The 25,410-nt window shown below is 38.4% G+C and overlaps 1 protein-coding gene across 1 annotated transcript in view; it reads left to right on the forward strand.

Moving 5' to 3' along the window:
* GABRB1 (gamma-aminobutyric acid type A receptor subunit beta1) overlaps positions 1-20,686 on the forward strand; it is a 425,588-nt gene extending 404,902 nt beyond the window's left edge. The window contains exon 9 of the mRNA XM_051965722.1: positions 9,143-20,686. Coding sequence (XP_051821682.1) covers positions 9,143-9,490 — 348 coding nt within the window. The 3' untranslated portion in view covers positions 9,491-20,686. The remainder of the gene's footprint in view (positions 1-9,142) is intronic.
* Positions 20,687-25,410: the final 4,724 nt, after the last annotated feature.

Genomic DNA, 25,410 nt, shown 5'->3' on the forward strand with positions numbered 1-25,410 from the left:
ACACTTAAGGAATACCTCTGTTGACAACGAATTAGAAAAGGGGGAAAGAATAGAGTCAGGAAGACCAATTAGGAGGCTATTACACTAAGCCATGTGAGAAGTAATAACTGAAGTGATGTCTCCATGAACAGAAAGAAGGGAAAAGATTGGAAATGTTTCCCAGGTAGAATAAACATGTTTTGGCAAGTGGCGGGTAAGGAAGAGTAACTAGTTACAGATAACCCCAAGGTAACTGGAAGGAGGTAGTGTCCCCAAAGAAATAGGAAAGTCTTTATGGAGAGGTGGGATAAAGATGAGTTCTGTTTGCAAAGTGTTGAGTTTAAAATGCCTGAGAGGACATTTTGTGGAAATATCCACCAGTAAATTGGTAAAATGGTTTGGAAGCTCAGGAGAGAACCAGGGGTAGGCATGGAAATTTGAGTGTCACTGGCTTAGAGATGACAGGTGAGAGATGACATGACAATGCATGGAGAAAGGGAAAAAGGACATAGGGCAGACAGCTCCCCGACTTCTATCCATTTATTCTAGTTGTGTCTAACCTCTCTTCCCCCTGACGGCCCTTCACATACTTACTAGCTAATAGCCAGAGCCAATAGCTCAACAGATCGTTATTCATTGTTGCATTGCTCGGCTCCTACTATGAGCCAAGCACTGTGCTCACTGCTTTTCAAATATCAACTCGTTTGATCCTTACAACAACTCTGTAGGAAGATGCCATTATTATCTCCATTGTATAGTTGAAGAAACAGAGATGAACAAGGGGTAATACCTATCCAGCGTCCCCCAGCTGGGAAGCATCTGAGGCCAGCGGGGAACTCGGGTCTCCCGGCCTCCAGGCCCAGCGCGCTGTCCCCTGGACCCGCTACCTGCCTCTGTTACTTGAAGATAACAATTAAGCCCAGCCCAAGTATTCTCTTCTCTGTTGTAAACCTGCCTGGCTCCTTCCAGGGACCCTTCCCTGACACAGATCTTCTCACCGGCTTATTGCACACATGAGCTTGCCCATTTCCTTCTTAGAATGTTTTCGAGTTGTGTTCAGTCCTGTCGGACTCTGTGAGCCCATTTGGGAGTTATTTCCTTTTCTGGCTCATTTTGCAGATATGGAAACTGAGGCAAACAGGATAGGGAAAGTGACTTCCCCAGATTCAAACAGCTAGGAAGTATCGGAAAATGAATTTGAACTCTGGAAAAATGAGTCTTCCTGACCCCAGGCCTGATGCTCTACCCACTGCCCCACCTAACTGACTAGCACAAAACACACTGCTATAGCAATACAAGTAGATCAGAATAGAGTAGAGCTGCATTGTCACCTCCCTGCTCCTAAACACTAGGCCCCTTTGACACAATTCCGATGACTCTCATAACATATTGTTGAGCTTGCAGTCTTCCCCCCTACCCCCCAGACCCTGTTCAGATGAATAACTTTATAGCCAGACCTCCCCGTTTTGTACTTGTGAAATTATGAAATTAAAGGGCTTGTCATGACCCTGATCCATAACAGGAGCTTAATAAATGCTTATTCCCTTCCTTTTCCCTTTCCCACATATGCCTTCACCAAGGATTAACAAGACATTAAACAGCCGATATCTAGGGACCAACATTATGTCTAAGGTAACAGCAAGCCATCAGGGATGCTCAGTTCCAAATCCATCCAGCTATACTCTCTTCCAGGCCACGTGTCTCCACCTTTTCCACAGGAATAGAGAGAAATTTTATCAAATGCTTTGCTAAAATCTAGGTAAATTATATCCATAGTATCCCTTCATCTGCAAGCTGAATGACCCTAACAGAAAATAAAAGAGTCCAGCACTGCCAGGAGTTATGAAGCCTTCCTGGCTCTTCGTCATCACTGCCTCCTTTTCTAGGTGTTCACTAACCAGCCCTTTAGAAATAATGTTTGGATTTTACAAGGAATCCTAAAATACCTTCAATGTACTCACAAAGTCCATGAACTCAGTCAGAGATCCAACTAGGAAAACAGACTTTTAAGTTGGCTCTCCCAAAGGGTAACTTCTACCCCCCAGGACAGTTCCATTTACCCAAATGACCACAGTGAACAGTCTACGGCAACTCTGACTTCAGGTAGGCCTTAGCATCCCTCTCCCAATTTTTGGATTATTACAGACTTCTTGGCACTCTTCAACTGGGTTTTAATAGTTTTTGAGCCAAATCCCTTTGATAGGAGCCTTAGCACCCCAACTGAGCAAACCCAACCAGACTCTGCTGGGTGACCCCTCATGTAGGATGTGTGAAGTCACTGGCTCCAGCCCAGCTCTTTTCCCAGTAATCTTCAGGTTTTAGCAAATCCATTTTCTTTCCTTTACACTCTTCACTTTTTAATTAGCAGAGAGACAGTGACAGGAATCACTGTGGATTTTTTAATGTATCTCAAATGCATATTTCTCCTGCCATCTATCTTTAAAATGTCAGGGAAACCTCTGTGATTTATTCAGCTGAAGTCCTCTCCTTTAGTGTTATCAAAAAAGCCTCTTCCATGTTTGCAAATACATATGAAGACACATGATACTCTACAACGTCCAGTTATCTCCCAGCACAATAGAAATGGTCTGATCCTGGTGAGGCAAGACTCATGGAAGAAGAGGAAAGATTTCTGAAAGGGTTATAAAGTACTTCTTCCACCTATGCAACAATTACTCCTGAAACTTAGAATGATCAATACACTTGAGATTGGTACAGCTACCATAGAGAAATCCATAGAAAGAGACTCCCAGAGAATCCCATTGTCTACGGGGAACAACTTTGCTCTCTAAAGTAGACCTTTCCAGAGAGTAATAAGCATTTATCACTATTTTGTATAATCTCAGCATGGGAGCCACTTGTTAAAACAGAACAATTAAAGCTGTATTTCACTTTTCAAATCAACGTTTTCAATAAACACATAGGAATTTTAGTTATCTCTTTTAGGCACTTTTGATACTATGAAGATGAGGCATGTCATAGAAAGTTTTCTGCAAAAGATGATCTCTTCCTTTCACGTATTTTCTTTTTTTTTTTTCATTTTTGTCAAAGCCTTTTTATTTTTATTTTTAATTAATTAATTAATTTGTTTTTAAAACACATTGCTTTATAAATCATGTTGGGAGAGAAAAAGCAGAGAAAAAGGGAAAAACCATGGGAAAATTAAAAAAAAAAACAGAAAAAAAGAAGTGAACATAACATGTGTTGATTGACATTCAATCTCCTTAGTTTTATTTTGGATTTTTGGGATGCAGATGGCATTTTCAGCCCAAAGACTATTGGGATTTCTTTAGATTACTGGACCACTAAGAAGAACCAAGTCTTCCATAGTTGATCATCACACATTTTTGCTGTTATTGTATAACCCTAACCCTAAATGTGCCCTGGTTCTGCTCCTTTCACATGTTCTCAAGAGAAGAGACACCCTTAAAATATATCTAGATCATTTCATTAAGGTATTGAATTAATTATATGGATTTAAGATCTTATTTCAAATCATTTGATATCTTTCTTCTTTGAGATATATTGAAAATTACCAATATTGAATATTTCCTAGAAAAACAGCAAAATAGTGGGAAAAAATCCTGAATGTAGCAAAAGCAAAAGTGGAAGGAGGATAATAAATAAAAGAAAAATAAAAGAGATTAGTCAAATTTTCCATAGCAATCTATTCTCTCAACTGGGACTCAACCATCAAAACCAGACGAATCACAGAATTTTCAAGATGCAAGCGATCTCATCAGCCATCTACTCTAATCCGGGCCTCGCAAAGGAATCTCCATTAAAACATACACAGCCACTGCTTCCAACATCTGCATCAAGACTTCAAATAAGTAAGAACTCACTATTTCCTACAGCACCACATTGTACTGAGATTAGAGTTTTTCCCAAGTTTTCCTTAGTTTAAATCTGGTGCTTTGCTATGTCCACTCAATGTTCCTGGTTCATCCCAGAGCTAAATGGAAAAAAACCAAATACCTTTCCACAGCCAACTCTTCATGTCTACCCTGAGTCTTCTCTTCTTGGAGCAAAACTTTACCAATTCCTTTCATTAATCTACAGGTAGCATCAGCTCTCAGGTCTTCACCATACTAGCTGTCCTGCTCTGAAAAGTCTCTAGATTCTAAATATTCTTCCATAAGTGAGCGTACCTGGTCAGAATAGGGCAATATATAACTGAACAATAGCCTCCTTTTCATCTCTTCATATGGCCTAAGACTGCACTTCCTTTTCGCATATCACCCAACTTTCAGGCTTTTTTTCAAACTAACTGATTTATAATCATACCTCTCTCCCCCTCTCCCAGTGATTATACATGAAATCTCTGGGTTTTTATTTAACTCAAATATAAAACTTTACATTTATAACTATTGAATTTCATAATATTACATGCTATCATCTAGCCCCAGACACTTCCTAGCTATGTGACCCTGAACAAGTCACTTAACCCTGTTTGTCTCAGTTTTCTCATCTGTAAAAATGAACTGAAGAAGGAAAAGGCAAAAGTTCCATTCCTTCATCAAGAAAACCCTAAATGGGGTCAGAAAGAGTCAGACGTGACTGAAAATTAATTGGACAAAACAACAAAAGGCACTATCTCAGAAACTAAAAGAATGTCAGGAAGACCAAACCAAGTTCACACAGAAGTAATCCATGCAGTAATTTTTAAACACTAAGGGGTCAATTTTTAAGATATTTCAATGTATAGGGGCAGCTGGATGGTGCAGTGAATAGAGCACCAGCCCTGAAGTCAGGAGGACCTGAGTTCAAATATGGCTTCAGACACAACACTATGTGACCCTTAGCCCCAATTGCCTCAGAAAAAAAAAAAAGGTATTTCAATGTATATATTAAATATAATGCAAATTAAATAAAATAAATATCACCCATTTTTAAAAATAGACTATAACAAAACTTGACTTGTTAGATGGGATTTCATAGTATATTGGATTAGAAATCTTTTGTTTTTAGATTTGTAGAAGGTCTTTCAAGTTGGGATTAAGGAGGAGGAACTAGGAAAACTTTACAGGCACACGGGCACCATGATGCACTGTTAGGGGGGCTATGAATTAGTCTAGCCATTCCAGAAAATCATTTGGGACTGTGTGCCAAAAGTTACTAAACTGTGCATTCCTTTGACCATTATTAGACCTCTGCCCCAAAACAATTAAAGAAAGAAAAACAGACCTATGTATACAAAAACATTTATAGCAGCTCTTTTCGTAGTAGCCAAGATCTGGAAGACAAGGAGTATCCTCCCATTGAAGACTAGCTAAGTAAAGAACAGTATACGAATGGAATAGAATAATGCCATAAGTCTTGCCAAAATAAACAGCAGCAGCAGCGAAACTGGGGAGACCTCTATGAATGATGCCGATCAAAGTCATCAGAACTAGGAAAACAACTTATACAATGACAACACCATTATAGAGGAAAAACAACATTGAAAGACTTTAGAACTCGGATCAGTGCATGATAAATCACAAGTCTAGGAGAAAGAAGATAAAATATACTACCAAGCTCCTGCCAGGAAAGTGATGAACTTAAAATACAAGAGAGGAATAGAGTTCCAGGCATGGACAATGAGGGAATGTGTATGCTGAAGTATGCAAGTTTATGATGAAAGCTTTATTTTTCAAGGGTTGTTGTCAACGTTGTTCTCTTAGGGGAAGAATATGTGAAAGGCAGATTACAAATGCTTATAGAAATAAAAAATAAACAAGTCATAAAGGAAAATAAATACATAACCCAAAATTACCATCCTTTTCACAATCAGAGATATTACAGAAAACAATGAACATAAGCATATAAGGGTATGAGACTGACTTGGATATCCACTGCCATGAGACCATGGGCACATTACATAACTTTTCAAGGCCTTAGTTTTCTCATCCCTAAAATGGGTAGAAGTCTCCTCATACCAGTAATAAATGATCTCTTTTAATGAAAGACATAAAAGCATAATAAGTTAAATTTATGTAACATTTTTGGTTTGCAAAACTCCTTTACACAGATGATCTTATTTGATCTTCACCATCGCTCTCTCTCTCTCTGAGATAAATGTTATTATTATGCCCATTTTACATATGAGGAAACTGAGGCACAGAATTTTGTGGGATCACACAGGTAGCAAATATTTCAGGCGAGTAAGGAGACAGCTACAACAAGATTTCTACTCCTACTGACTCTGCAAAACTACAAAATATTTCCTATGTATTATTATTATCATTATTATTGTCTGCTAAGATTCTACTTGTTCTTTTTCCATTTTCCAAAATCAGATTCAGAAAATATATCAACAACCAAAGGAAGCTGGCCACTTCATCTTCCCAGCTGTATTATCTGAAGTTATATATAGAATGCATTCCAAATTGTATTTTAAAATGTTACCCTTTGTTGAATTAAATGTAGCAGAAGAAAATATTAGATTCTTTTCTCTTCAATGTAAAGGTTGACTGATCCCTCTACTGCTCTATGGACCTTGTAAACAATTTAATATAAATGGCTTATGTGCCCTAGTCATAACCGTGAGCATCCCAGAGTTTTCTGTCTTGTTGCCTCTGGGCATGGAATGGCATTGCTCATTTATTACACAAGTGGCCTTCTGTGAGCCTTTGCTGGACAGTCATGTCAACGGACAGCTGCACTCAGCCTGCAGAAATGTGTGCTTTGTTTTGATTTATGGTTGAAGTAGCTGCATTGAAGCTTTTAAAATGAGCCCATAAGGTACTGCAGATGTTGAGTCCAGGTGTGAGAGATGCTTCACCCGCCAAGGTGATAAAGACTATAGATCCTGGAAACTTGGAATCCCACTGGAAATGGTGACACATTTCAGACTGTAACGAACTTATCAAAAAGTGATTCTCTGGGATATTTGGTTACTTAACAAGGATCTATACCAATATATCTCTATCTGCACTTAATTTAGGAGTGCATGTGAGTATCTGTTCATTTTAAAATTAGTCTTCCTATCAGGGAATGGCCACGAGGTCCTCATTCAAATGTAGAGCACTAGTTAAGGAATTCTAGTGTATCAGATAAAAGCATCCAGAACATACTCCAAAGGAAGGGACCAGGAACTTTGCAACACTAATAGAAATGAGAGAGATTCTTTTCTTAAATAAGAAAGTTCTTAAGGTTTTTTGTTTCATAGACTCCTAATGAAGCCTGCGGACTCCTTTTCAGAATAAGGTTTTTAAATGCATAAAACAAATTAACATAGGATTACAAAGGAAACTAATTATATTGAAATATTATCATCAATATAGAGATATGTGTGAATTAAATATATATAATGTATACATTTAGGCATAGATAGATATAGAGATAGAAAGACATATGGATGGATGGATGGAGAGAAACACAGATAGACAAACAGACAGAGGGAGGGAAGGAAGGAGAGAAGGAGGGAGTAAATAGGTAAGTTTAGGAAGGAAAAGCTCCCAGACCCTAGGTCAAGACCGTCTGCTTTAAATCATTATCTCTTTCAAATACTTGTCCTCTATGACAAGGCATCTAAATAAAAACATTGTCATGAAGCTATTTAGAGAATAGCATATAACTTGACATTTATTACAATGAAAATAATTCCAAAGTATCAGCTATGTAGAGATAGAAAATGTATATAGCTTAGTCTATCATAATGTCCAACATGGCGTGACTTTTGCTATGAATTCCGCTCTGTTTTATCTCCCTCCATTACAGATTATTCTTTTCAATTTTTGATTAAGTTACCTTCTTTCTGGCTGCACCTCAGAAGCAATCCATATTAGAATCTAAGCTATTTGAGGGCAAGGATCATATTTTGTCTTTCATTTCTCCAGTGTTTGATATAGTTCGTGGCATATAGTAGGTACTTAATAAATAATCTGTGACTGACTTTATGTTTGCCTCCTTTACTCTTTTCCTGTGTAGTTTTTCTTCTACCCTCTATTTTATTTGCCCTCAGTCTATCATTTCAGCAGGCAACCTTGCTTAGTAACCCACAGATGTAAAAATGTTGCCAAGCATTCTGGAAAACAATGTGGAATTATATTCAGAAAGCTATTAAACTGTCTTTGATCTATCAGTAACATTGCCAGAGATGAAGGAAAGAGAAAAGGGACCCATATGTACAAAAACATTTAGAGCAGCTCTTTTAGTCGTGGTAAAGAATTAGAAACTGAGGGGCTGTTCAACAACTTGGGAATGGCTAAGCAAGTTGTGGTGCATGAAAGTGATGGAATACTATTGCGCTATAAGAATCAATAAAGGAGATCAAGGAAAAACCTGGGAAGGTTTGTACTAACTGATGCAAAATGAAGTGAGCAGAACCAAAAGAATAATTTAAAAAGCAACAATAACATTAAAACAAACAACTTTGAAAAATTTGTGAACCAACCACAATTCCAGAGGATTCATGATGAACAAGTTACCTACATCCAGTAGAGGTAGAGTCAAGAGTCACTGAGGCATGCATATATATATATATATATACACATATATATATATATATGTATATGTGTATGTATAAGTGTATGTGTATGTAAATATAAATATATATCTACATATATATAAACATGGTTAATGCATTTGAATAATGAATTTGTTTTGCTTAATTATACATGTTAGTGATGCATTTTATTTTTCTAGCTTTCTCAAGTGTGGAGGAGAGGGAGGTGGGAGGAAGGGATTACAGTGATGAAAATAAAATAAAATTGAATTTTTTAAAGAAGGTACAGAAAAAATTTTTGAAGCTTATCAAAATGTCAAATGGATATTCAAGTATAAACTCCACTCTTTCAGGCAATTCAATAACCAGAGTATTGTCTATCTCTTGAAACTAAGCAGTAAAGACCCATCTCTCTACAAAAACCATATCCATTAGCTGCACCTTCCAGAAATGGGGTGTGGGAGGAGAAATCACAAAGTGGGAAACTGAGTGGGTAGGGGTTATAGGGATTCAGAGTTAAGGGAGAAGGACAGACAGATTGGGCATTCAGATAATAATGGGGTGCGCCACAGAGGCATCTCATGAGGGAGAAAGTCCCACCGATTTTTGAGACCAGTATCCATGTGAGTCAATAACTGGTCAGCAAAACAAACAAAAATAAAGGCATAGAGCATTTTCCTGTTCGTGAATTTGTGGCTAAATGTATCTAAAGCTTCTTGTCCCTTTTTCCAGGTTGATGCCCATGGTAACATTCTTCTTAGCACCCTGGAAATAAGGAACGAAGCCAGTGGTTCAGAAGTGCTTACAAGTGCTAGTGACCCCAAAGCTACCATGTATTCCTACGACAGTGCAAGCATCCAGTACCGGAGGCCCCCCACCAGCAGAGAGGTCTATGGCCGGAGCGCTTTGGACCGGCACGCCCTTCACAACAAAGGGCGTATCCGGAGACGGGCATCACAGCTTAAGGTCAAGATCCCGGATTTGACTGATGTGAATTCTATAGACAAGTGGTCAAGGATGTTTTTTCCAGTCACGTTTTCTCTTTTTAATGTTGTCTATTGGCTTTATTATGTGCACTAAATTCTGTAATGTTAACATAATTTAGATCATTTTCTTCCTTTATTGTTTTTTTTCTAATCTCACAGGTCTCTAGCAGCTATACTGCTATATTTTTAAGGTAAGATATTCAGCCATCCACTTGGTTTTTAGTTCCTACATATCAGTTTTATTACTGTATCATGTTTACTTCAAATGAGAACAATATTTCCCCCCTGGTACATTTTGGTCGGGATTATTAGCTGTTTGGGAGCAGCTTTGAAACAATCACTATTTATCACCATGTTTACCCAAAAAAATAAATAAATAATGACAACAGAGAGATCTAGGGCAACTTTCCCTAATATCTCTCAATTTCACTTTTTTTTCTTTTTTAAAAAAGAGTGAAAAGAAAATCTTATTCTTTTCCTATACTGCTTCCTGGTGATCTGTAACATCATGCTGCCAAAAAAAAAAAAAAAAATTCTAATGTTTCAGAACAAGCCATTGACAAGTTACAGATTCTCAGGAATTCTCTGTTCCCTCCACCCCACAACAGAGGGAAAATAAGGAATCCCAAAGAGTGAGAAAGAGTCTCCCACCCACCCTCTCCCAGAATCTACTTTATACCTAGTGTGAAGTGTTTCCTAAAATGTGGGGTGGAGAGTAGAGGAGGTGGGGGTGGACAGAGATGTCAGCAATTTGCCTTTAACTGTGCTTTGTCCCAAGTGTGTATCAAGGTCCTGCAATTCCCTGCTTAAATGATGTGCTATACCTTTAAGCCAGATCCTCTGGAAAGGACTTATTTCTAGGACTGTCAGGCAAAATGTAAATTAACTTTAGAACCAAGCTTGTTTGTTGTTGTGAACATCTTTTCCTCTTCTGACTTAGAAAATTTTGTGGCATTGTGCCATTTTTCTAAAGACTATTTCAACTGAAAAGTCCTTGCCTCATATCATTCAGCCCTTCCTGTTGGTATTCCTTGATGCTCTTTTATCATATTATAAAGTTCCTGCTCCAAACAAGAGAAAACATGAAAAGACAGAGATGGAGACACAAAGAGATAGAGAAACACACAGAGACACACAGGAATGCAGAAGGACACATAAAGAAGCAGAGAGACATGAGGAAGGAGCGGAGAGGGAGAGAGAGAGAGCAAGCCAATATTTTATGGAAGAACCATTTTCTCTGTCCGTAGGGGGAGCAAGCTGTATATGCCAAACATAATATGAAAAAGTAGATATTTCTCAGCGTTTCAAGAAGCACTATCTAAATTAGGCTCTAGTAACAGGACGCAGAAGGCTCAACTCAAGAGTTCTAAAACAGTTGGCTGGCTAGGGTCATTTATGATCATTACAGCATTAGCTTACTGCTGGTTTACTAAAATAAATGTAAATATTCTACATGTGTTCCAGAGTATGAAATGGAAAATGAATACTCTGGGAAAGTCCTGAGAAAATGAAATGGAAAACGAATACTCTAGAAAAGTCCTGGGAAAATGAAATGGAAAATGAATACTCTGGGAAAGTCCTGAGAAAACCAAAAGAATTGTTCTCTTATTCTATCGAGAATCTATTTCCATTTTTAAAGGATCTCAATGAAGCATGGGTAATTTCAAGGGGAAAAAATAATCATTGGGCCAATCAAAAATGTCCTTCTAGATACAGGAAGGTATCACTTCAATTCTGCCTCTACATAGGAGGAAGGGAGCTTCTCTTCTCCTTTGCCCCCAATTCCTCACCATGCCCCTGCCTCCTGAAACCTAACTGGAAGAGAAATGGCCACTACTTGCCAAGGGCCAGAAGGAGTTTTCTTAGCTATCCCCGTCTCCTTCCCCTCTCTCTTTCTTCTTGCCTCCAGCTTTTCGGAGCCCAACCACTCATACACATAGGTTTCTTTCTCTCCCTCTTCCTCATGTCCTACACACAATGGTACATACAGGTGTTGTTAAACATTCTTAGTTACCCTTAGTTCATGTCCAACTCTGGGAGAATCAAGGCTGAACATTATTGAGCGAATAAATACTTAGCCTTCAAACAATCATTTTATTCATGTGCTTTAAAATGGCCATAACTTATTAAATTGCTTAAATGACAGAAGGAGGTGGGAGAGAAAAAAAAAAAAAAAAAGGAAAATGCTGTGGGCTAACCAAGTCCCACATGATAGACAGTTAACTATTCAAGTTTCCCAAACACTGAAGTAGATTCTCCCAGGTTAGATGCACGATAGAAGCGATCTCTCACATCATTGATGTTAGTGCACATTCATTCCCTCGCATTCGTGTTACTTTGAACATAATATTACACATGATGTGCATTATATTTACCAGCTTTAGGAGGTGGATACTCAGGTAAAAACATGTGTAGGGCTGGAACTACCTGGGAGAGCTTTGCCTCCATTCTCTTTTGCCAAATAGGAACAGGAGACTAGCTGGTCATGTGGCTGGTGGAATGAGGCAAAATATGGTTCCAACCTTTCTAGTGCTTTACCCTGGGAAATAGGAGAAAGAAATATGTCATGTGCAAAATGACACTGGTTCATGGGTCCAACAGTGGGATTTTCTTAAGTGAACATCATGTATGATACTTGGAAATATTCTCAATTATATTCCATCTTTCGGAAGTCGGTGTCTATTTTATAACATCGATTTGAGAAGCTTAACGACAACTTGACAAATGAAGAAATATATTTCTATTGCCAGACAGAAAGAATCTCCAAGATATCTTATAATGATGTCTGTTCCTTAGCATCTTACCAAAGGGTGATATTCCACTGTCTTTTCTAAACCAAGTATAATCATAACAAAAAAAAAAAAAGGCATTTGTTTTTGGTCCACTTTGGTTCAGTTGGCAATTGTGGTGATAGGAATGATGGGATAAAATGTCTCAAGAAAAATCACGCCAAGATAAAAGTCTAAGCCGAGTGTGGAATAATACCTTAGCGGCCTCTAGCAAGGCAGATGTAAATGCTCATGTAAATTCTGTATATAGTTCATCCAAATGTTCTGTCATCTTCTGTTGCGTGTGGTTGACCATGGCTTTGAATGGATGCTTTAAAAACCCGACACCTGTAAATAATGTTCACATGTTCTGACGGCTGCTTTCAGTGCTAGCCCGCTTTGTCACCATTCGGGCCCAAACCAGAATCTTTCAGCTCTTGTTCATTCTCAGCCATTTTCTGGTGCAGTTCTGTGACCCTGCTGCAAGTCATCGCAAGGTCCATTTGTTCAGTGCCTCCTCCCTCCCCCTCTCCCGCCGGCTGGGGCAGTGGCTGTTGAGTGTGTCTAATGGAGATGGGGGAATCAGCAACACCAGCAGAACCTGCTAGGCCTGCCAGCCGCTGCTGCTGCTGCCTCATGGGAAGTGGAGGGCGAAACCCCGGAGAGTTTCTTTCATGGCTATTTGTTTATCCAGATCTCAATTATCAGTGCTTACTAAAGGGGGTCAGGGATAGAAAGAAAAACTGACATCAACAAATACTCCAAAGCCTAGTTTTTGCCAAATCCTTGGGTTTCTATTGTTCTCATCACCTAATTTCCATTTTTTCCACCCAATTTACTAATGAGGAGCCAAAAGACCAGCTTTTAGTATTCTAAAACATTTTGATTTTTCTTCCTATTTTTACAAAAGTTTCACTAGGATTGATAGTAAAAGGTTAAATGATCAAAGAGAGGAAAAAAGGGATGAGAAGCAAAAGACATGAAACCCCCACAGATCCAAAAGAATTCACAAACTAGATAATCCACTTCTGAGAAAGTGTGGATCATAGGTTATCTGTGGTCCTATAATTAATCATTTGAGGCCATCCAAGCCCCATTGGAGATACCTGTTCCAGAGAAATGCACTATTTGAATGTATCATGGAAAAAGCAATGGATTTGGAGATGGAAGACGAGTTCAAATCTAAAGTTTACTGCGGACTAAAGCGTAACCTAGTGAAAGACTTCCCCAAATGGGGATCAGTTTCCTTTTCTGTAAAATAAAGGGGTTGGATGATATCCTAAAGTTCCACTCAATCCAGTTACATCTCTGTCATCACAAGTTTTTTGGCATGTAAAGGAAAGATTTAGGGGAACACAAATTGACTCTACCTTGATGAGAACATATAACAGGAATTCAGCTTGACTAGCAGCTGTCAATTTCAACCAGTGTATACAATCCAAAAACTGTTTAGAAGCATAGATTTTTCTAGGTATTCAAAAATTAAAATTCAATACCATAATCATCATGGGCTATAAAAAAGCTAAGACTCAAGAGTTAGGTTGGTTTTTTTCCCTTCTTCTTCAGTTTCCCAATCCAAAGGTTTTTCACATCCAAAGAAGGAACTTGTGGATCTACCTGGTCTACCTGCTCTCCCCAACAGATATTTATCCTCATCCTAGAACAATAAAAGCTAATGAGACAATTGAATTTGTGGTCCGGTTTAGCAGGACAATTTTACTCACAGGACAATTCTGCCTGCCTTCCCTGCCACAACAACAATCAAAATGGAGCATCCAAATAACAATATATTTGTCTCAGGTAGACATGGTCCCAAGATCAAACCATCACTGACAGAAAGCTGGAGTACCCATGGCCATCGAGGGGTAACAAACACCTCCTTCTTGTATGAGGAGTATATAAGCAGGAGCATTTCGTAATAGCCCACTTCTCATTCCCATGCTAAGAAAGCAGTAAAGGGAGGAGGGAGCTATATTTTCAGGCATGGCTATTTTCTGAATGCCAGTTATTGAAATTTCAAATTATATATGCACATTTAATCTGCTTGGCTTCTACGCAGCATTTCCTTTCCCAGATCACCCTCCCTGTGCCAGTTCCTTGTCTGGAATTTGTTTCATTTTGCCTCAGGTAACATGATTGAAAAGACTTCTTTTCTAAGAGGATTTTTTTTCTTTCTTTTTCATTCCCAACTTTCACAACACATCTTGAAAACTCAGCCCATAAGCACCTCTACTTCCTCAGTCTTGGATATCTCCTTGGATGTCATAGTCTTCACTCACAAAAATGGCTTTGAAAAAACTATCCTCAGATTCCTGCCTCAGTTGCCTTATTCTCTAAGTAGCTACTTTTCAAACCTTTGGGGGTGGCATGCAGGACTACATTAGTCATCACCACTGCCATTCTTCTCTACATTATTTCTGTGTATTTCTACATATGTGAGGAATGCCCACCTCCTGGAATAGCTGAGTGTGTTAAGAAACCTCCTATTTTAGTCCCGTTCCAAACTGAGTGAGAATAGCCTTGCTTATCCTCAACTAATTCCAAATGAATTATACCAGACCGTGAAATCACCACACAAAGATCTCCCCTCTCTCTCTAACTCTATGATTCTCTCTCAACCTCACCTTGAATCTGCAATTTCCTATATGTAAAATAGTACTGTGAAATAACCCCGTATCTATCCATGGCTTAATTATGACTAATTTTGGTCTGATTAATTTACTCCTCTCTCTTTTAATCCTTCAAGAATGGTACACCTTCCTGTCACTAAATGCTTTAATCTTTTCCCATTAGACCGCCAAGTATAATACTAATTTTAATCTTGTCCTTTACAGATACGAGACCTATGTTCTACCCCATGTCGTTCTCTTCCCAACCCTCTTACCAAGTCACGAATAAAGTAACACGTTTATAAAAAGTTAAATAACTCCACAACTTAATGGGAGGTCATATTTGAAGGAAAAGCACTGGAGCAGGCATTAAGAAAACTGCAACCTGCTTCGAGATCTGCCACTAAATACATTTTTATCTAGACTCAAACCCAATAGTTTATGGGTCTCAAGCTCCTCATGTATGAGTTGAAGGGATGGCAAAAGATGATCTCCAGTTCTAAAAATTCTGTAATTTGATAAAGTCTCTAAGTCCTTGATAGTGGTATAGGAAGAGAAATAATATGGTATACTGGAAAGGACTCCAGAGATCTGTGTTTGAATCTTGACCTTAACTGTGAGTTCTTGGGAGCAAATTCTTCAATTTTTCTAGATTTGTTTGCTCACCTGGAAAATAAGAAGGGGGGAGCCAAATGACTGGTCATTAGAATCATGGACTTTGAGAATTAGTAGGTTAAAGATGATTGGTTTCCTATTCAACAAATAGTAGGTTAAAGAATTAGTAGGTTAAAGGTCCAAACTCTTATTTATTCTTTTTCAAATGATAACCCTAGGTTTTGATAAATTAAATGATTTACCCAAAGTCACACAGCTAAAAAATATGTTGGACCAGGTATTCAGATTCTAAACCCAATGGGATTTCCATTACAACACGCACCCAACATCTGAACAATTTCATAATTTGTTGACATTTCTATTTTTTTCAAGCCTCAATATTTTTCTTTCCATGTACCATAACTTTAACGAATATAGAAGTTTATTAGTTCTCTGTTTATACTATTCTGACCTAAAATTTCTTTATGCCTTTTCCTGACCCTGTGACCACTAATCTTAATAAATTTAGCTCATTTCAACAGGGATTTCTTAAAGTACCCAATGTGTGCAAGGTACTGAGTAAAGTCCTGGGAATCCAAATTTAGGAGCGGGGAGAGAGGGGGATGACAGTCCTTATTCTTCAAGGAATATACTTCCTTCCAAACAGAGTCTATAAAGAGGAGTTGCATATAAGAAATCTAAAAAAGTAAGTTGGATTCAGATGTGAAGAGCCTTAAATGCCTCCTAATGACAACAGGGACTTAGTAAATATTTTTGAACAAGGGGGTAACATGGTCAGAACAGTGCATTAGGAAGACTATTTTGAAAAGAAAGATGGTAGAATGAATAGACTGAACAAAAGAGCTCATGGATTGGACTACTAGAATAGTCCAAGAAGAGGTGTTAGAATTCTAAAGTAGGATAGTGCCCCTGTAAATAAATAAGAGGATGTACAGGAGAGATGTAGTCAAGATAGAATCCATAGAAATTGGCAACTGATTGAATATGGAGGGGTGAGGAGGGCAGAAGAATTAGAATTTTTAGAAGCTATGAATTTAGATGATTGGTTTCCTATTCAACAAAAATAGGGTCCTTGGAGGAGAGACAAGTAAAGAAGTTAGTCTTAGAAATGGGAAGAGCTATTTCTTCTTCTGAAATTAAAGCCAAGAATAGGATAGGGAAAATAGGCATTGAGGTGTGATATAGGGAAAATGAAAGTTCATGAGAAATAGCCTTAATTTTCTCAGAGCAGAAAGTGATATCCTCCTGGGGTGCTAAGGGAAGAATAGGGGCCACAAGTTGGAAATAGTCACTTCTGAGTATGTGATAAAGAAACAGTGGGGAAGAATAAAAACATTGCAATTTGGCAGTGATTCAGTTTAAACTCTGTAAGAGATCTTATGATTCAGAACTGGAAGGGGATTTCAGATAAAAGACCTGTCTTCTAATTAACTGTATCCTACAGAGTAATGGTCTATAAATGTTGAGTCCTGTTTGCATAAATGGGTATTAGCCATCCCAGAATATACTGACAATAGGTTTTTTGAAGGACAAGGAAAAGGGAAAGGTAACTATTGGATATTGTCCTTTGTTGGAAAATCAGAGGTTGCTTTCTAAATAATTGCCATGGATGGATATGTGCAAAGAAATGGCCAGACTGCCTTGTTGAGGCCCCTAACAGGTGATATCTCAGACACCACATGCCCTCTTAGATGAATTTTATTCTATTTTTTTTCCTCCCTGGCCAATGTTATTTTTTTGGTCAACCAGATCCCCTCTTCATAGATTACCTGCTCAAAAAAGTTGTGACTGAACTATGAGTAATTTATATCATAAAGTGACCCCAATCCAAATCCTAAGGAGATCACATCAGGGGACATATGCTAATTATGATGGTATTCAAGGAATAATTATTTGACCTGAAAACTATCCAAGAGGCCATTTGGTCCTTGCTACAACTGACCACTTCTTAGACTTCATCTAGAAGGTTTATGATAAAAATTCTTTTTCGTGTATCTCTTTTATTATTAATCTTCCTGTTTTCTTGTCACATAAATTACTTATTCATATTTTAAAATAATCTTTGGACGCTTTAATGATTTTCCCTTAGTTTGACAGTCAGATTTTAATTATTTCTGTTATTTTCCACTTACATTCCTTCTAGGTACAATATATGCCCTCTTTTCCAATATCCTAATCAAATCAACTCATTTTAACTTGCTTCTTGCATCTGGAGGCAGCTGGAATCATCTATGACTATATTGCAGCAATATCCTTAAAGCCCTCCCAATAAGTCCCTTTGTTCATTTTCTCTAAATTCATTGGAGAATAGAATTATATATGTGTGATTGTTCAGATTTGGAAACCTTAGTATTCATTCAATTCAGTGCGATTACCCCAGTATTCTCAGTCACACATGCACACATAAACATACATTTACTGTAATTATATGTTGCATAATTTGTTCTTTTATAGAGAATTCATATTATTTACAAACAACTCAACTGCTAGAAACCACCATGTGACAATTACAAAAATAAAGTGTCATTTTACATGTCCAAATATCAAATTTTTAAAGTCACAATTTTCTGAACTTTTTGTAATAAACAAAACATATTCTCCTCCTTTGCTTTTGGATGACTAGGTAGCATTTGGAGGTGCCCTGATGGAAGGCTAAAAGCCAATGTGAAGCCAAATATTGTGTTTTAGGGCTCAGTGGCAAAGTGAAATAGCAAGTTTAGGCAATGATTTCTTTCCTATTTAAAAAAAAAAAAACTCTTGTTGATGAGGGATAAGAAACGTGTGGGAGTAAAGATGGACTGAAAATTTTTATTGCAGTTATCCATATTGAACTCACTGAGATTTAGTTCTTCTCTTGACTCTGATCAGATGCAACAACCTGATGCAATGGTCTTTATAAAGGACTCTATGTATTATGAAGGCAGGGTTAATTTGTTTTCTTAACTAACAAACTAGATATCAGAGCACCCTTCTGGAGTCTCATCTAATAATAGGTAAAGTATCTCTGGAGATTCATCTAACAACTACAAGTAAAGGAAATTTCTTGTACTAGCCTCCCTGTGAAGACTATGGTACTTCACTAACACATATCCTGTTACAAACAACTGGGTTTTTCTAAAGCACGGGCCACCCTTTTTGAACAAAGATAGAGCCACTGAAGCCTCTTAGGCACAGTCATAACTTGGGATCCTTATGCAAGGGCAAAGCATCATGAAATGCACAAAGATGAATTCAATTGAGGTAAGGGCGCATGGCGGAAATGGGAAGAGACCCTAGACCAGGCCCTTTGGAGGAGGAAGAGAAAGACAGCCCCAAGTCCAGTTGGGTCTACCTTCCAAAAGAGTACCAGTGCTTTGAGCACCTCCCAAATTCTAGTATCCTAGAGCAAAGCCCCCAGTTACTCCTTGTTATGGCTCTGTTCTCAGAAAACATTCCATTTCTGCTAAAACTCGCCAAATATTTCTAGAATGTTAGATATTCTGATTTCTTGTCGTGTTTTAAAAATCTCCAACTAATCAATTTGCTGAACAATTTAAAGTACCCTCTCAGCAGTCAAGTCCATTCCTAAAGAGCTAATTCTTAATCATGAATTTTAATATACCACACACTCTATTAGAAGATTGATAACATGATTGGTAGTACATGGCTCTTGTAAATAAAATACTCCTTTTATCTGTTTATTTTTTCAGCAGGAAGAACCTATTTGTTTAATTACAGACACATAAATTGCAATATTTTACAAATGCTCTTTTGACATACACATTTGCTTTGTTACAAAAGCAAGATTGTTGCAGTGATACTTTTTATACACCAGTCATACTGCAAAACTAAATGGTAAAAATAAGACAAAATGAGTATTTCTGAAAACATGGGTAAATTTTTATGAAATGGAACTGGTTGAACAAATGCCAAGGATGGGCAGGTCGACTACTTAATTTTATAATTCAATTTTTCTATTTTGTATTGGTATATGCTGCATTTTCTGATTCCAACTGCTGTCCTGTCCAATGAAATTTGTGAATCTCTGTAGATGCTTTTTACACATGAAATCAGACTTTCATACAGTGCGTACTTTATTGTACCCTTTTGTTAGGAATTTCGTTAAGACAGTCGAACAGTTACGGTCATTCCTTCTTACGTGCTTAAAGGTCTGTATATCTTTTGATTCCTTCATTGTCTCCAAGGCTCTCTGTGCATATCCATGAAAACCTATAGACTGTGATTTATACAATTATTCTAAGATGTAGGCTTCCCTCAAGTGCAGTGAATCAAAGAACCAGAAACTGTTAAATGGCCTCTGATTCTTGGCCCCCTTTGGTCCTTACAATCTTTTTCTATTCTTTGTCATTCATACAACTTTGTGTCTTTTTCAAATTACAATCAACCTGACATATAATCAGGTGTGGACACAAGAAATGCTCGTACGATTGACTTGAGGACATAGAGCTATTTTAGCAGTCACAGAACTGTAGTTTGGTCAATATTTCCTTCCCTTGTCTTGTGGCTTCGACCTCCTGTAAGCTGTTTCCTTTGCTTTCCTATCACAAGGTGTTATATGCTGCAGTAACTGATTGAATGGAAAACTTCTGAAGACCAGTGTCAAAACCATCAGCAGTATTTCCCAAACCCTTTGTGCAGCTTCAGAAATGTAGAATTTGCTGTAAATATGTACACTTCATGTTAGCTTGTTTATCCTAAGAACACAAATAAAACATTGTTTTTTTATTTTTTAAAAAAAATGCTTACATTTGAAAAGCTTACTTTGTACTGCGGTTGAAAACATGCAAGCTTTCAGGAATCTTTTTATAGTGTGTTGTCTTGAAGCAGTTGTAGAAATCTGAATCTATCATTTGTGAACTTTTGTTGTAAAATGCAAGACAAAGCAAACCCCTTCATTTGGAAAGAATTCTTTGCGTTCTTCTCCAACAATTGGAAAACTAAAGATACCAGCATATTTTCCAGGAACTTAGTTCTGCTCTACTTTCACGTTGGCTTTTCTAAATCTTCTTAAGCCACAAACCTTCTAAGTATCTGAAGTCTCCTTTAGAACACGCGTATGTTTATATATTATAAAAGAAAAAAAAACTCAATGGAATTGTCTTGTACTCAAAATGATGTGCAAAACTGATGTGTCCATTTATCCGACTTGTTCACATTCCACTGTAAATAGAAGTATCAGAGGTTGACCTGTTTATCATTCAGTCTCCTGATTCTAACCACATCGCCTTCTCCCCCTCGCCCACGCTCTGCTCCTTACCTTCAAAAATGTGTTGATAATAAAATGATGAACATACTAAAGGTGTGAGCTCATTTGTGGTTCAAAAAATAGCTCAGCAAGGTGGCCAGAGATCACAGCGAGATAGAAACTTTTATACTTCTCTTGGCCGATGGATTCTGGTGTCTCGGCAAATGTTTTGTCAGTTGCAAATACGTGTGCTGGGTAAAGAAACCGAGTTTAAAAAAGGACAGTCCTGGACTAATAAAAGAAGTAAGTTATTACCAAGTTTTAAAGTGAGATAAGGTGGGAAAAAACGGAGTTTTTTTGTTTTGTTTTATCCAATTTGCAGTGGTTACAGAAGGCTTTTCCTCACTGGAAGTTCCATATGCCAATGAAATCATATGTCCAAACCAATATTTTAAAAAAGGTTAGGGGAGATTAAAGCAGGCATTCTCATCAGAGAAAGGGAAAAAAAAAAAACAACATACCTTTCTATTGGTTTTGATAAGTCTTCTGGATAATATAAAAACTAACTATTTCATTAACTTATTCATTGTGGAACATTTACCCCAGAGAGCATGACATCATGCATAGAATGGAAGAAGCAGTCACGGTATCTATCTGAAATGGTTCTTGCCCTAAACAATCATGTTGAAAGGACCATGGATAAAAAATTTTAAACAATACATCATTAAATTCAATCCTACTACAAGTATAGAAATGCTAAGGGTGTGTGAACAATGACATTATCAGACTTGTGTGTTTCCACAAGGTGCTCCCTTCCAAATGGCTAGAGCTATGGGCCCCACGTGTTCTTCCTTTTCCCCCTCCTTTTCATATCTCCTTATCCTCCTTACTTAAATGCCTGCTTTTCACCCTCTTCCTCTCCGACTCTTCTCCACTACCCTCTTATTCCCTTTCTCTTCCACTTGCCTTGCTCAAGCTAACAGATGATCAGAAAGGAAAGTGTATCCTAAAGTTACTGGGTTTGAGTTTATAACAATTTTAAAATATTCTCTTTGTCTAACTCATTTAGAATTTCTTTAAAAGAACCATGGAAGAATCTGTCACATTTCAGAAGACAGTGTACCTGCTATGTGGGGAGGGAAGAAAGGAAATAACAACTTTGGTACTGGCTTCAGAGCCTCAGAAAAAGCTGAGAAAATTAGGACATCATTAGGGAAAGGTGTCATCATTTTATAGACTCCCTGCTCAGGGAGCTGTTAAAGCTCTCTGAAAACAAAAGAAAATAAGATAACTATATTCAACAGGGAACCTGAGGGCTGTCAATGCAAACAAAATGTTTGTTTGAATTTTAAATGGATTACAATTCAGTCTACTCTGGTACTTTATCACAGTGTGAAGTTCTTGATAGCTTTACTCCGGGTGGCTAACCCCTAAAAAAGTGTACTTTCTGTCTGGCCACTGTCTTAGGATGAGCAACTCTCAAAGCTCTGTACCAAATCTTAGTGGGCAGGAGAGCTCCCCTGGTGAAGGGCACAGTCACCAAGCGTTTGTAGTATTTCCTTGATTGTCACTGTAACCCCGTAAGGTTAGCTTTTCATTTCCTCATTTTACTGCTTTATTTTTCCTCAATCAAGTCTCCTTAAAGCAATTATTACGAACTTAATCATTAACAAATATTTCAATACACAAAAGAGCCAGAGGTCCACATCAGCTGGAAAGAATGAAGCAAGAATTGAAGTGTTTACTCTGTACCAGGCCTAGTACTAAGTACTTTACAAATATCCCATTTAATCCTCACAACTTTGAAAGGTATGTAGTATTATTATTCCTATTTTGTAAGTGAGGAAACAGGCAGTCAGAAATTATAACTGACATGCCCAGGGTCACACAACTAGTATCTGAACTCAGGTGTTCCTGACACAGGCCAGAACTCCATCTACCACATCACTCAATTGCCTTTGTAGAAAGTTTTTTCTCATAAATTATTTTTTATAGTATAGGGTGACTAACAAATGTAGTATCTTCTTATGCCCTTTGCTTTATTAACTGTTAAAGTAATAAAAAATGTACTGATTCTGGGGTCAGAAGACTTTGATTTGGGGGTCATCTTGGGCAAGAACTGTTTCCTTATCTGTCATTGACATCAGGGAGAATGGGAACTCCGAGGACCCGTGATCCTGGTTTTCTTCATTTTGTCCCAAATATACCACTATCCTTCCAACTTCCCATCCCCACCTACCCTTTGGCAAAACAAATCAACACAATGGCCGGATCTGAGACTGTTGATCCATTTTTTCCATCTGGAGTCCATTAACCCTCTGTCAGGAGGTGGGAGGTGGGGGCATCCGCGGCTTTGATCACAGCTCCAAAGTTGCTTTTCTTCACACAAATGAGGAAACTGACATTTGGCTGCTGGTGATTGAAACAGCGAGTGTCAGGAGGGGCTTGAGCCCGAGTTTCCACTGACTCCATTTCACCCATTCTTCCCACTACACAGACCTCATCTTGATAGATGTTGTTTTCTTGATATAAAATGAGGGCTTGGACCTAGATGTTCTCTAAGGTCATTTCCAGTTCTAAAATCCCATTAATCCACGAGGAGAGAAGGCTTTTCACATGTCCTACCTCTCAGAGCAAGTGTTCCAGATTATGAGGCTCAGGGAAGCTAAGGCGTCCTGGACACCAGGGGACAGGGGCACAAAAAGGGGGGAGGCCAGGGGAAAGGAATGTAAAAAAGGAAGAGAAACTAAACTTTCAAAAATTTCAAAAATTATGAGAAAAGAAAGCTATGTTTTCCCATCCTCACTACTACACCAAATGACCCACTTCTTTCAGAAAAACTCAAGCCAGTGCCATTAATATTATATGAATATTAGTTACATTATGGATGAAAACAGCTTTGGGGAGACTGGCCTGGGAACCTAACACTGCCTCAATGGGAAAATACACCAAGTACCACATAACTTATAAAATAATATTTGGAGCACAATCTGTCCTAAGCTGGAACACTGGCTGGTCATATGATGATTCCTTATCTGTAGAACTGGGATAATAATAATTGTCCTACTCTATCACAAAGCTACCACAAGGACCAAATGAAATGGTTATTTAAAAAAAAAAGGTTTTTTATTATAAAGCACTATATAATATGACATTGTAGAAGGCAACATGGTATAGTGCTGAACAAGAAAGCACTTTGTAAACTGTTAAAACTACGCAAATATAAAATATAACATTCTTGCTGAGTGTATTGTTTGTAAGAGATTACAACTGGTATCGATTTTTCTGAGATGGTCCCTATCCAAAATTGTTCGCTGAAAGATGAAAAGTGACAAAGCACATATTCACCGTGCCAAAAAATTAAAAGTCAGTACCGTTCCCAACCCCCTTACAGCACAGACAATCAGGCCTCTGATCATTCCTATTGCCAGACTGTACTGAGGGTATGTAGCTAAGACAATCGGGGCCCAGAGAGGCAGTGAGCCCCATCTCCTCACCTTCCTAATGAGAACACGGCGAGCTCAGGGCTGCGCCCGCACAGGCTCCTGCAGGCCCACTCCCAGGATCCTAGGTCTGATACATCACCTCGCAAAAAGCAAAAATCAGGGCCAAGAGCAGCAGCCCTGCCGGTACCATGCCAGCACCGCACCAGGGCGTTTCAAGTTCTAGAGCTGCCAAAACCCAAGTGTTTCACACCAAAAAGAAGCCTTAAATACTTTCATTTGAGTTTAATGAAATTTCCCAAAAGAATTCCTATTTGGTTCTACTTGGAGCAGATACGGAATCTTCTATACATAGACAAAGGCAATGTGGTGCAATGAGAAGTGTCCCAGGCACATTATCTATAGGGTGATCCACCTCAATCATGAAGGATCCTCCTATTGGGCCTCTATGACTCTCTACATTACAAACCTGAATTCAAATCCAGCTTCAGACTCTTACTTGCTCCATGATCCCAGGCAAGTCCCTTAAACTGTCAGTCGCAATGTCCCCAGTTGTAAAACGGAGAAAGTAATAATACTTATCTTGCAAGGTGGTTGTGAGGGTCAAATGACATATTTGTGAAGTGTTTTTACCATAGTGCCTGGCACACAGAATGTGTAATATAAACGCTAGCTGTAATCATCATTACGATTACTTTTAAGCACCGATGTGTCTGCCAGGCAGTATACAAGACAGAGATAAAAATACAAAGACAAAAATAAAACAGCCCCAATTCCTCTAGGACCTTACATTCTGTTGAGGAATCAAGATGTAAATACATACAAAACAGATACAGGCAAAATCAGCACCGGGGACACCAGCCAAGGACACTAGAGCTTCATGTAGAAGACATCTGACATGAATTTAGAAAGAAAAAGAGATTACATGAGAGGCAGAGGTGAGGAGGGAATCCATCCCAGGCATATGGGACTGCCTGTGCAAAGGCGGGAGGCGGGAGGTGAGACGTGTGGGGACAGGAAGGAGGCTGGTAGGACTGAACCAGAGGACGTGAATGAGCCCAGTCCAGGAAGCCGGGAAACCCAGTGGCTGACAGGAGGGTCAGGGAGACGGGCGGCAAGTTTGATGACTAAGTTAGCATCCAGATCCTGGCAGGCCGGGAGCACAGGGTGGAAACTAACTAAATGAAGTTTAATAGGGTTAAATCTTAAGGCTCATCCTTAGGTTCAAAAACTCATCTTCAGGAATAAAAAATGGGGGAGCCATCCTGACAAAGATTTAGGGTCAGAAGTGAGTTCTATACGAATCAAGTGGGACGTGATAACCCAGAAACGAATGTGGTCCTCCTCTGTGGCACTGAGAAGCAGAGAGGCAAAGGGGCTTGTGCCATGGTAAC

This window comes from Antechinus flavipes, chromosome 6, assembly GCF_016432865.1.
Source record: "Antechinus flavipes isolate AdamAnt ecotype Samford, QLD, Australia chromosome 6, AdamAnt_v2, whole genome shotgun sequence".
Lineage (NCBI taxonomy): Eukaryota > Metazoa > Chordata > Mammalia > Dasyuromorphia > Dasyuridae > Antechinus > Antechinus flavipes.